We start from the raw sequence: 14,209 nt of genomic DNA on the forward strand, positions 1-14,209 counted from the left end.
TGAAGGATGGGGGCCACTATAAAGGAGACAGAGTAGAAACTTGAGAAAATGAGTATATCATATGTAGCATATCATATGTAGATCTAAACACTAAAAATTAAAACAAAATAGTGTATCAGGATGGTGGCATGCCAAGAGGGATAAGTAAGAAGATGACCAGTGACTAGAAGCACTAAGATAAGAAAGTCTCTTAAGCAACTACAGGTGGAGAGCTACTCAGTGTTTTACAGCTGGTATTTAGGAACACAACAGGAATCCATTCCAGGATAGGTTTTAGAACATGAGAAATAAAGAGCAGCAAGGCTTTGACACTCAGACAAGCCCCTGGCTGTGATGGAACAATGCAGAACAGGTAGAAAGGTGACTTACATTCATCTCGGAACCGGGGTTCTGCATTAGGCCCGACTCTGCCAAATGTTCTGATGACCTCTGTATGCAAAGAATGCTGGTCTTGGTACTGAGGGTCTTCCAGGAAAGAAGCCAACTGCATCTTCACTCTTTCTAGCAACTTATTAAAATCAGAAATAGAATAGTAAAAGTGGAGTATGCTGTTAGGGCAAACAATAAGCAAATTAAAACCAGCCTACGATAGTGGGTTCATACTGTAAAACCATTACAGTGAAATGTTATTCTGAAAAGATCTTACTTTCTGTTTGTACAGTAATTCTTTATTTAGGTTAATAAGCAAACATATCTGACAAAAAATTAACAAATGGGGAAAAAATGTAAGGAAAGTTGGTAAGTTTTTGCTTTTGTATCTAAGCTTAAGTCTCGAATCATAGTGTAGGTACCAGCTATCCACCCCTAAAAGCAGTGAGTCATGGCTGACTTAGATCTTACTCACATTTCCCTAAAAGACACTGTATTTTTAGGATTTAAGACCATGTTGAAATTCTTGCAAGACTGCAAGCATTGCAGATGCTCTTCCTCCCCCCACTGCTTTGTCAGTGAAATATGTAGAGAGCAAAAAAGGGGCAAAATTTTTTTTTATAACTAAAAATTTAGTTTTTTTATTGTAAGACTCTTTACAAAAATGAAATCTCACTGAATTTCCTATTTTGGTGAGTAATATGCCCACATTTTCTAATCCGCAAGAGTTTTATTATTTGTATCAAATATATGCCCAGTATCACAAAAAATAGCAAAAACCCTCTGAAACTCATTTTGGTAAGTGCTTAAGAATTTTTATTTTATTGTATGAGTGTTTTGCATGTATGCATATATGAATGTATAGGTTGGTGTCTATATGAAGGTGAGGACTGGTTAAGTCCTCATGACAGGTCAAGATGATACATGATTGGGTGGTAGAGAGTGGGTCGGGGACAAAGTTTTGGTAAGCTGGGAAGGAAAGAGAAGTAGGAGAATCAAGAGAATCAACATGGAGCAGGTGGAAGAGGATTTAGGCCCAGGTGATCTTAATTGGCAGTAGATAGATATGATTATTTCTAAGGGTTTCTCTGGGTCAGTTTGTTTTATCTAGGTGGGCAGTTTACATCTTTGTCAAATGGTTGTAAGCTTATTGTGTGGATGTCATCAGAAATCTGTCATCATCACTGACACAGAGTTTAAATAAATGTCTATTTCCTACCTCTCTCTGAATAACTGTTTCCATAATAGTGCCAAATGCTGGGATCGTAGCAATCCTGACAGAGCTGTTAGAAATCAAAAAGGAAAAAGACTGAGACTTCCCTGAAAGACAACAGGATCATCATTAACATATGTATCAAAATAAGCACAAGGTAGAAATCCCACATTAGTCTCTAGCAATGACAGTTAAACTTTTAAGGAGCAGACCAAGAAGAATGCTCAATAAGACAGGCAGGATAACTCAGGGTCACAGTCTGTGAACTCACAATTCAGGATCACCGGACAAGGTAACAAGGGCCGGAGCAACCCGCTTGTCAACTAATGCTTCACTCATGCCTCGAAGAGTCAGCTGTAAACCAGTCAACATGCAATAAAAAATGGTTTGGTAAACTGGAATGAGAACTGGGTTAGCTGTGACTGAGGATGGGCAGGCAGACTCACTGGCCTTTCTTGCTTTAGTCGTCCACATGAGACATTAAAATGTTAAGCCTTTGGTTCATGCCACTACACTCACTGGTAACAACCTGTTAGTGAGATTAGCAGAGCATCCTTTCTTGGCTTGAAGAAATAGTCCATCAGCATGTTTTGGTTTTGAAAGAGTTTATTGATTATCAATGCTAATAATTTTTCTCTATTATATGGCCTCTAAATTAGGCTTCTTGTGAGATTGACTTAAAAAAACAACCCCAACAGTGTACTAATAGTAACATGATGAAGTTTAAAATCAAATAGGCATACAACCCAATGTTACTATTTTAAAGTGACTATTAATAGCATGATGGTTATTTCTCAACAGGCACATGTGGAAAGGAATGCTGGACATGGAAGGCAGGGACAACACTTACATTTCAGGGTCACTGGAGAGAGTAATGAGAGCAGGAACAACCCTCTGAGCTACCAGAGTCTCATTCACCCCCTTCACCAACAGCTGATTGGTCAGCACAGGGGGTATTCACAGGTGGTGCATGGAAAGCAAACAGTGTGGCACGGGAAGAAGAGAGGCACAGCCAAGAGAAAGAGAGAAAACACAAAAGCAAAACCAAAATTAGAAGCTAAGCAAATACTGCTACTAGAGTGCTTACCAAGGCATAGAATGCTTAGGAGGAAAGAAAGCTTAAATTGCCTAGCAGTCCACAAAGAGGCTTATCACCAATTGGATGGCACATTGTTCTTTAGGTCAAAGACTATATTCAATTTTCATCTTCAATTAAAATGCAATGAAAGGAGAATTTCCCTTTCTTTTCTTTTTGGTTTTATTGAGACAGGGTATCACTATGTTGCCCCAGTTGGCCTTGAACTCACAGAGATCCCCTTGCCTTTGCCTCCCTCTTGTTGGGATTAAAGGAATGCATCACTACTCCCAGCTCTTAAAAAAAAAAAAAACCTAAGATGGAGACACATATTAATAATAATTAGCTAGTTAAAATTAAAGTCAACTGAGTAGAATTTTATTAGGGTCAATAAAATATAAATAAACATTTTTGAAAGCAAACTTAAAGAGCTTGTAGCCATCACTACGCTGTTTCTGACTGTTCTAGAGTAAGGACATTAAAGACCACAAAGTAAAACTCCCAACCTGTCCACACAGAGCCTTATCATCTGAGTTACAGACATACACTTCAGCAATATGCTCTGGAGTGTTCAACATAGACATTAGCATTGGGTTCAAATTCCAACTCTCTCCCACTATTAGCCATGTAGCCTTAGGTAAATTACAGAATCTCAAGACTAGTATACTCATCTGAAAATGCTGAATTTCTCACCTAACTCAAATGTCAAGTATACTATTAATTTGTAAGCAAGAGCTATTGCACATGACAAAGGGTATACATAAAATATGAATTTAATTATAATACTTAATTTATGATTTGAAATTTTTATAAAAAGAAGTCATTTAATTACATTTAATTTAATTACATTAGTTTAACTCTGAATAGATCTTTTTCTTATAATTTTCTAAAAGCTTACATAAAATTTAAGTTACATATGATAAACAGAATCAATCTCTCTTTAACAGTCACTGTAATATGTTGATTAGTAAACTATGCTAATTTTTGTAAAACAAGATATTAGTAGGGCATACATTTTATTTTTATAAAGATTTCTGAAGTCACTCTCCCTAGATTCAGAATGTAAGCACATCTAACTACTAAATCCTAATCAGTCTGTTCATTGGTTATAGTTCTCACAGAGATTCAGAGCTACCATGGACTTTCAGGATCAAAGTCACCTCTGTGCACGTGCTGGCACTCCTCTCCTAAAGTATGAGAAGCTTAGCTAACATTATGTGAAGATATTTAATTCTGCAATAATTCATTACCAAATTGATTTCAGCATTCTGAAACAATTTATTCATTAAATGCCTACATTAATTAGGCAGGAGTAAAATGTCAAAAGATATTGTTATTATATGAGTGATATTAAGTTCAGGTAGGAAGAAACAGAACAAGATGGCTTAAGTTTGAATCAGCAAGGCCTATCTTGATGCCTGGTATCTTGAATGCATCATCTCAAAGTGGGTAATTTAGAGGACAAGTTAATTTCTCACCACTCTAAGATCCTTAAGATAACTTAAAAAAAGGCTATATAATTAGTCAATAAATTTAAGAGTTATCAATTACTACCTATTTTATATACTCTACCTTTCTATCTTTATGTCTGGTGAGGCAAATACAAAATATTATCAACGTTTTAGCAGATGAAAACCTCAGACTTGTAGAAATCAAGTGCATTTGTTCATGGTTTTAGAGTCTAAAGTAGAACCAGACAACAGACTGGCTAATTCTTATCTGTCTTAACTGATATCAGTCCTTTGAGTTAAAGTCTAATGATATGTGTTGTCTTTTCTGTAATTTGTCACTCTAGAAGGTCACTTAACATGACAGTCACTGAGTTCCCCCACAAAAGAATTACATTCATTTTCTACTTCAAAAAGCAAGACATGGTTGGTATCTTGTTCAGCACCAGGAATAACATAATCCCATTGGGTTTCTCCATTCCTGCTATCTAAAAACAAAGCTGAGTTCGTGTTAAATTTCAGAAAGTATTTCAAATTAAGTTCCTAGTATATCCATTTCTCACTTCTATTATTTAATCCTGTTATTTTACTTTTGAGGAAAGCTCTCAGGTAGCCCTGGCTGGCCTTGAACTCCCATGCATAGGCAAATGACCATAAACTCTTGATCCACCTGCCTGAGTTCTGCAGCACCACATCTAATCTTAGGTGTTCCTAGACAAAGCATCATAGAGCCCTGGTCATTCTACATAAGCATGCAAGGCAGACACACAAGCGAAATTAAATGTCAATGAGACAAGCTACTTTTATTTATTTGAAGTGTTTCAAATAAACATATTTTTATAAACTAGCAGTCAAGAGAAAGAAGTAAGTTTTTAGATCTTAGAGTAAATTAAATAAAGAGTGTATTAAAGATGACTTTTGAAAGGACACATTTTTCTTTCCAGAGGAATAAAGAAAGCCATCTTCATGGTAATGCCCTCTTTTCAGCACACTGACTAGTCAGTTACTTATCCAAGAAGTAATTTGTACAGATAAAAATATCAAAATTATTCTGCCTTTGAGTTCAACAAATAACTTTGATTATAGATCTTTTAAAAAACAAAATAGGACAAAACTTTCAGCTTCCTGGTAAAGAGAATTTTATTCAGGTTTGATCAATCTAATTACTGAAAATTATAGAAAGCAAATATTTTAAATATATCCAGTATTCTATCCTTCCAATTACAGTTTATCTTAAATTGTAGAGATATTCTTAAGTTTAGAAAGATTTTAATTAATTCTTCTCAAAAACATTTTAAGTTCTAACCCCTAATCAAAAAGCTATTTGCAATTGATACCTGGCTGACAGAGGGAAAAATCAGTTTTCTAACATGTCCTTGGGTTTGTATCCATCACACTCCAGGGCAGGCCTCATGCTCAGGAGTAGCTGGTTAATACAAAACACTGTTTATAGTTTTTTGAGCTCTTTTTGCTTTGTTCTATTTTGTTTTGGTGTTTTTCTTGTCTATTGATTTTCTTCCTTTTTTAAAAAGCTGATTTTAAGTTTTGTTTTTGCTGGCTTTGTAAAAAATTGCTTTTGAGACAGAAAGAACTTGAGGTTGGATATGTAAGGGATGAATAAGATCTAGAAAGAGCTGGGGAAGGGGAAGAATATTACCAAAGTATAGCGTGTAAAAAAGAAAATTAAAAAAACAGAATCACAGGTATAAAGTGATAATTTTAGTTTATATATTCCTTATAATTTTATGTGAAGTAATTCACAAATTAGAAAAACAGTGACATGACAACCAACATTTATAATTGCTCATGTTTGATACCATTTTAAGGGCTTTACTAACTCACAGAATATTAACAAAAATCATTTGAGTAGGATACTTTTAATCATTATCTTCATTTTGTAGATGAGGACACTATTGTATTGACAAGTTGAACTCTACCCTAGTAACTAACAAAGTTGGTAGAAGAGATGGAAACTGAACCCAGGTAGCCTGGCTCTATGGTAAAACTCAATAGCTTCAAAACTAAACCAATTGAGGACTCCAAGATCTAAAAATAAGAACACATGTGTATGATGGAATGTGCTACCCGATGTGTAAACTGAAAGGTGCTCTCAGCTATCATATTATATTAGGAAGACAGCAAGTCAAGAAAATCTAGGTACACTACAGAACAATTTCCTGCCTTGTAAGCCTGTGGGTAGTCAGTGACTAGGGATCTTATTCCAAGATATGATATGTGACAAAATACTGTAACTGCAAATAACTGTATTTGCATACTAGTAAGGAAAAGAACGTAAGCAATACTCTATGTTGTTTCAGCTTGAGTAGTCATTTACCTCAGTAAATAGAAAAGGACAATCAGAAACATTTAATAGGATGCAATTCAAATAAGGTTTAAAGGAGAAATGAAACCAAGAACAACATTTAAAAGAACCAGTAAGGCTAGAAAACATTCTTTAATTTGTCAAAGCTAAAGTTCTGCCCCATCACACAGTACACAACTAGACACTATTTAATGTCACAAATCAATATGTAAATATGTGCACATATATACATAGTACTTGAAAATTAAAAGAAAACTCACTCTTTCCCAAAGGAAATCACAAACAGAAGTGAATGTAACATACCTCAAACATCCTAGCAGCAGTACACCGGACAAGTGCAGAAGTATGAACCACACCATACCACAGCACAGTTAGCAACAGCTCATGATAGGCTGGATTTGCACTGTGGGAAAAAATGACAGCATTAAGATCTAAGCCACATGCCTAACTGCTGCATCAAAAAAAAATCAGTATCTATGTGCATATATATTTATTACACATATGCATATTAATGATAAAACACCGGCAGAACCTACCAATGGAATGTAAGTTTATTACATCACAGCTAAGATCTAACAAAAAGTCACTTTATATTAAGTGTAAACCATATTTAGAATTGTACTTCTCTAAGCATCTATAATTGTGACAGAAATTCTAAACAATTTAATAGCATGGAAACTAAAATCACGAATAAAAATAGGAATGGTGAGACACTCCTACATGTACAACAAAGGGAGTGAAAGTCAGAGGATAGGAAGCTCTGGACCAGTTGCCCCACAATGTAGCCAAGGTCTATAAAAGCCTGCTTTGTCACATGGCGGGAGTATGAAGCCTGTTCAAATGGAAGATCGTGTTATTAGTGAGTACAGTGGCTTTGGCTTGTATCGCTCTCAGCTGATGAGAAGGGTAGGCAGGAAGATTGCCAGTTCAAGTGCTGCATGAGCTATAGCATGAATTAAAGTCAATGGCAACTAAGTGAGATTCTCTTCACAACAAATGAAACAAAAAATTTAAAAAAGGTTCTTTGGGAGAGCATTTTCCTGGCATGTATAAGGGTCCAGATTTAATTTCTAGTACAGAGAGAATGACTAAGCTCTAAGTACTTCAGTGACCATGACTTGTGATTAGAGAGACTGAGCACATCACAGGAACTGAGTAAAGAGTCCATAGCAGCTTTCCATCGAAGCTCTTTTTTTTTTCCACTTCTCAGAAACTGAACTCATTAAGTTAACCTCCAAAAAAACCCAAACAGCCCAATCAATAAATGGGACATAGGGCTAAATCAAGAATTCACAACAGAGGAATCTCAAATGGCTGAGAAGCACTTAAACAAATGTTCAAAGTCCTTAGTCATTAGAAAAGTGCAAATCTAAATGACCCTGAGATCCCACCTCACACCAGTCAGAATGGTAAGATCAAAACCTCAGGTGACAGCACATGCTGGCAAGGATGTGGGGAAAGAGGAACACTCCTCCATGGCTGGTGGAACTGCAAAATGGTACAACCACTCTGGAAATTGATCTGGAGGCTCCTCAGAAAATTGAAAATATACCTACCTAAGACTCAGCTATACCACTCTTGGGCATATGCCCAAAAGATGCCCCACCATGCCGAAGGGCACGTGTTCCACTATGTACATATTTGTGATAGCCAGAAGCTGGAAACAACAAAGATGTCCCACAACAGAAAATGTGGTTCATTATATGATGGAATACTAGTCAGCTACTAAGAACAAGGACATCATGAGTTTTGCAAGCAAATGGATGGAACTAGAAAATATCCTGAGTAAGGTAACATAGACCAAAGGACTCAAATGGTATGCACTCACTAATAAGTGGATATTAGCCAAAAGTACAGAATACCCAGGGTACAATCCTCAAAACTCAAGAAGGTTAACAAACCAAAGGGCCCAAGTGAGGATGATTCAATTTCACTTGGGAGGGAGAAGAAAGCAATCACAGTGGGCAGAGGGAGGGACCTGAATGTGACAAGGGGCAGGGAGGGGAAAAGGGGAACATGATCAGGTATTAGGGTTGGAGGCAGGAGTAAAGCTCTGAGGGCCAAAAAAAAAAAAAAAAGGAAACAGGCAGGCAACCTTGGGAGGTAGGAGGGAACCCTCTAGAGTGTACCAGAAACCTGGGAGGTGAGACCTCAGGACTCAAAGCCCTAGATAAAATGCCCAACAGTGGGGAGAGGAAACTTGTAGAGCCCACATCTAGAAGAAAGACAAGGCATCAAGTGAAGGATGGGGTTGCCATCCCACAGTCAAAAGTCTGACCCAGAATTGTTCCTGTCTAAAAGAACTGCAGGGACAAATATGGAGAAGAGCCTGAGGAAAAGGAGGTTCAGTGACTGGCCCAAGTGGGGATGCAGTCCATGGGGAGGCTCCAAGGCCTGACAATGTTACCGATGCTATGATGTGCTCACAGACAGGAGCATAACATGGCTGTCCTCTGAGAGGACCAATAAGCAGCTAAAAGAGTCAGTTGCAGATATGTACACCCAACCAATGGACAGAAGCTGTGACTGAATTACGGAAAGGCTGGAAGAAGCTGAGGAGGAGGTTGACTCCTTAGGAAAACCAACAGTCTCCAATCTTTCAGACACTGTGCTACTAACCAGGCAGCATTACAAGAGTGGATTTGAGGCCCCTGACACATATACAGCAGAGGACTGTCTGGTCTGGTCTCAGTGAGAGAAGATGCACCTAACCCTCAAGAGACTTGAGGCCCTAGGGAGAGGGGAGGGCTGGAGGGGTGGGAACACTCTCTTGGAGAAGTGAGCAAAAGGGGGATAGGAATGGGATGAGGAACAGTTGGAGGGTAGACCAGGAGGGGGGTAATGACTAGACTGTAAGAAGAGATTAAATAATAATATAATCATCATCACCATCATAATCTGCATTTGATCATATTTTTCTACTAGCTTCAAAGTAAGTACAAGTTTGCACCGCTTTTCTTCTTAAAAACTCACAACACATTGAGTACAAAAATATTTGAGAATAATCAAATAGATAAAGCCAAACAAAACTCAAAATGTCAAATGTCAATTCTTAAAAACAATAACTATATGATAAGGCTTAATCGTTCCTTCATTATATAAATCCATTTGAAAAACTACATACACCTTAAAACAAAACCAGAAAAAAAAATCATGTATCTTATACCATTTTTCTTCTTTAGTTGTTGAAGCATGTGATAGACCTTTTCCTCCCCTTTCTGGAAACTACTGCCTGCTTCAATCTGGATAGGTGCTCTTTTCATTTGCTTCTAAGCTCTTAGGTGGGACTTCCCACTGCTACCACTCAGGAGCTTCCTTTCCTTACATCTTTTTCTTGAATAGGCTTTTTTTAAATGTTAGTTTGAGAATCCATTTTATTTTGTATAAGGTCCATCCTCTGCACCGTGAACAAATATATTACAAATCTGTGGTTTAAAAAAGTGTTGCCATTTCATAGTCTCTCACACTATTGTACAATAACTGTGTTTTCTTTGTCTAACTTGTATACATATTAATTTACTGGGTTGAATTTTCCATTTTGAAAAATAATTGAGCAGATCTTTCCAAATAGAATGCACAGCGCATATGTTGAGGCTGACTGCAACAAAACAAAGCCACGTATAAGCTACTTTGTTTTTACCCAAGTTCCACAAAAGAAGCCTTCAGGCTGTCAAGAGGAGCATGAGACAGTGAAAGCAGCGTCATCACATCTTCCAAGAAGCCGACTAACAGCTTTCGGTCTTCTTCCTATAGAGGAAAACTATTGATGAGAATTCCCAAACAATTACATAGAACTAAATGTCACAGTCACCTATATTTTATTAGAAAAGATTACCACATGAAGGACAATAGAGCCCACCTAGAAAACTATTTTAGAGATATTATTCATTAAACTTATCCATGGCTACAAAAGGTATGAGGTTAAAGACAACCATGATTTGACTTAGATATTGCTGTTCAATATAGTAGCCAGTAGCCACATGGTTATTTATATTTAAATTAAAACAATTTAGTAGTATAAAAAATTCAGTTCTTTAGTCACACTAGATAACATCCTTAAGTACTGAGGACAGTATCCTTAAGTATTAGATGACTTTGTTATATAAATTATTTATCTATACAGTACATACTATGAAAAGTTTCACTGGTTGGTCTTTATTTAAGGTATAATATTTTATTAAAATTTATATTACCAATTTTAGTTTCCATAAATGGTGGCTATACACAGCTAATAGAGACCACCAAAATAATTGCCTTTCTAATGGTAAAAAGCTGTTTTTCAAGAATTATGTTTCCAATATCCAGTGGTAAAAATTCCAGTTGCTAAAATAGTCAGTGTTCTAGAAAAAGTTCAAGTTTGTAATTAAAATAAATTGGTAGCATTTTCAGCCCTTTTCAATGAATCATTATGACTTTCATAATATTTATTAAGAAATGAACAAACCTGCTAGATTATTAGAGGTGAAACTAATCTGCATGGGATGAATAAAAGAAAGGAATCGGATATTCTCCCAGGAAATAAATACGTAAGTTAAGGTCGAAAAACCAAAAAGGATACAAGCTAAGGACAAATAGCTTCTGGACACACTGGAAGGCCCAGTAGGAAGACTGGACTACATCAAACAAGGTAAGATATAGAATTTTATCTTTTTCTTAAAACCACTGTGCTGTTTAAGTTTTTGTTTTCTGATCAACTTAACAAAAGCTAGAGTCACCCGGGAAGAGGGAAACTAGGTTGATAAAACTACCTTAGCAGATTGTCTACAGGCAAGTCTGTAGGCATTTCTTGATTAATGATTCACGAGAAGGGTCCAACCCAGGCTGGGAGTGCGGTCCCTGAACAGGTGGCCTTGGGCTGCATAAAGCTGCACAGGCTACGGATGGCAAGCCTGTAAAGAGGAGCCCTCCATGGTATTTCTGCCTGGTTTCCCTCAAAGACAGACCATGACTGGGACATGTAAGTCAAATAAACCCTTTCCTCCCAAAGTTGTTGTTGGCATGGCCTTTAATCACAGCAGAAGAAAGTAACAAACTAAGTCACTACCAAAGCCAAACAGTAAATCTAACATTCATAAACAAATTGGAAGTCTAAAAGAATACAGTGAAATAAGGGCCAAAAATACTTCCAAGTGAGCACGGATTTTTTTTTTTTTTTTAGTTTTTAAAATTAACAGTAATTATTCCCCATTAAAAAACATCAAATCAAATAACACTGCTTTATAGATGTGAGAAATCATGTGTGTGTGTCTAGTACACGGTGGGCAAGTACTCTAGCGCTGAGCTACACCCTATCCCTCAGGATAGTCTTTGTTTCCTAATACAACTATAGGTTGTGCTTTATTTACCCTAACACAAATAGTGCTTAGCAAGAACCATTAACTGCTCCTGTGTGTTTTTTGAAAAGAGCAACCTGGGCAATCTCTGATTATACTTCAATTTATTAAATGTTCTGTGATAGAAATACTCTTATCATGTTGGATATTAAAATATATTTAGATTTCAGAGTCACTGCAGGGATAAGTCCTATTTCTGAGAGCATTAAGTATGTTTGAGTCCTACTATACTATGTACACTGTTTTGTATCTGGTAACTTATGCTTTAAAATGATATGGTTAAAATCAACCCTCTATCCAAACTGTCAAGTTAAAGAGAGAGAAAAGATTGATACTATCAGACTTGATACTACGTTGACACAACTTCTGCACTGAATGGAGAAGAGAACTGTATCCTACTGCTGTTTACAGTGCTGTTTGGACTTAACTCCAGGAACACTAGAGACTATCAGTGCTATGTGACTAAAAATACCCTAAACAGAAATTTACTTGAATATCTATCTGTATTATGACATCACAGAAATTCATTTAGAGAAGCTTTGAGGAATACTGTGCTACTTTTAACTGAACCAGAACTTAGATGGCTGGTGTTTAGGATACAAGAGTGAGCTTTAACTGTGACATCATTTGAATACACTTTGAAGAAAGGTGTAGTAAACATCAAGTGATTCTTGTAGAATTCAAGGGACAAGGAAACTAGATATCTGTGGGTGAAAACTCAGGAAATCAGCAGAGAAAACATGCTTTTCCCTCTTATGCTCCACTTGCTAATATACTTCAACATGGATCATGATATTTACTTAAAGTAACAGTAAATACAGTGCTGGGCAGTCTGTTGCCTCAGCAGTAAGCAATGAACCACAGCTCCTAACATCAACACTAGTTTTAGTTCCCTTTTCCTGAATCTGGGCTGGGCTTGTGACTTATTTATACTAAGTTGTACCAATTCTGAGACTAACACTTAGTCTGGCACATTCTACTTTCATTCCACTCATGTTTTTGAATCATCAGGTCAGGTAATGGGAGACAAACAGGATCCCTGTCACATAGGTGGTGAAGCTCAGTCACCCTCGCCAAAGCTCCACTAACAGAATAGCTTATGCAGCACAAATGACCACAGCAGGACCAGCAGAAGTCAGATAAGCCCTGTGCGGACTGCAGAATCACACACTAACACAATGGTTTAAAACTGCTATAAAACACTATGTCTTGGGGTAGTTTAATATAGATAGGTAATTAAGAAAAATAAAGTACTACTAAACAGTACCTTGGTAAAAACAAGTTTCTACTGTACTTTCTAATTTAGTTTATCTAATACACTTTATTTATTTATGGAAAACAATATGGAACACAAAAAAATTATGCTAAGTAAATGTAATCTAACGTTAAATTTATTTGTTAAATTGATACTTAATTTGGAGACTTATTCAAATATGCTCATTACAAAACATTTACTGAAAAAAATGAGTAAAAATTTGTTTTGCTTCTTCTGGGCAACATTTTCACTTAAGCTAGAGGTTTTGGGTTGACCTCAGCAAACAAACATCAGGTATTGTCTAAGGAGAAATCACCTTTACTGGAGAGGAAGACTGTTCTCTTACCTGAATGTAACACGTGAGGACTCCTGTTGCATAAATGGGGACAGTAGCTTTAGTGAGGACCCCATTTCCTGCTGAGGAATCTAAAATTATTAAAATATTTTTTAAAAGTTCTAGTATACCTTAAGTGTAAAGACAAAAGTGAAAATCACAATTGTATTTAAAAGTACAACTATTTACAAGATTCTTTTTGGGAAACATTTTGGTAAAGACACATTCTGTGCTGTTAACCACAACTTAATACTTCTGAAATGCCATTAGCACACACACTTCTAATAGATGAAAAAGGAATTAAATAGCCAAACTGGGATCTTAGACTCCTATTTCTAGAATAAAAAACCAAAAACTTTCTTTAAGAGTGTCTCAAGCACTTACAGAGCCAGGTCTTGGTAAACTTGTATGCTTTTAGGTTGTAACATTTTGTAAAATGTAAAGACACTCAACTCAAAGTAGCACCCAGATATACATTTGTTAGCCTACTTTAGCTGGGGGATTCTAGTTCCCAGAGGCCCCTACTATATTTACTGTAGGTTTTTGGCCAGATAACACCCTGATAATGTTCACTGAGGAGGAGGAATTAGACTACATAAATGAAAAGGAAGAAAAGCAAGAGATTCCAACCATGACAGTGTGACATATGACCACGCTCTAAGAGTCCTTGTCTACAAATATTAAGATAAAGTGAGACTTACAAAGAAAACTTCCAGACATGACAATGAGGTAAATAGTTCATTTACTGATTATTAAACATTTGTTTTAAATAGTTAGTTTCTACATTTTAAAATTTTTTGATGTTGTTCTTAATGTACCTCTATTTTTATAGTTTATTTTCAGAGCCATACATAAAGAA

General features: G+C 36.4%; 1 protein-coding gene across 2 annotated transcripts in view; it reads right to left on the minus strand.

Annotated features, from left to right (window-relative positions):
• RELCH (RAB11 binding and LisH domain, coiled-coil and HEAT repeat containing) overlaps nt 1–14,209 on the minus strand; it is an 89,632-nt gene that overhangs the window by 9,699 nt on the left and 65,724 nt on the right. The window contains exons 20-25 of one of the 2 annotated variants that reach the window (XM_080925953.1): nt 13,363–13,442; nt 10,069–10,175; nt 6,732–6,831; nt 1,854–1,936; nt 1,589–1,652; nt 370–508 (exon numbers count right to left, since the gene is read on the minus strand). In XM_080925953.1, the coding sequence (XP_080782079.1) occupies nt 370–508; nt 1,589–1,652; nt 1,854–1,936; nt 6,732–6,831; nt 10,069–10,175; nt 13,363–13,442 (573 nt within the window). Of the gene's footprint in view, nt 1–369; nt 509–1,588; nt 1,653–1,853; nt 1,937–2,432; nt 2,516–6,731; nt 6,832–10,068; nt 10,176–13,362; nt 13,443–14,209 lie in introns of both variants that reach the window. The other variant, XM_080925952.1, reaches the window with a different exon arrangement.

This window comes from Micromys minutus, assembly GCF_963924665.1.
Source record: "Micromys minutus genome assembly, chromosome: 12".
In the NCBI taxonomy this organism is placed as follows: domain Eukaryota; kingdom Metazoa; phylum Chordata; class Mammalia; order Rodentia; family Muridae; genus Micromys; species Micromys minutus.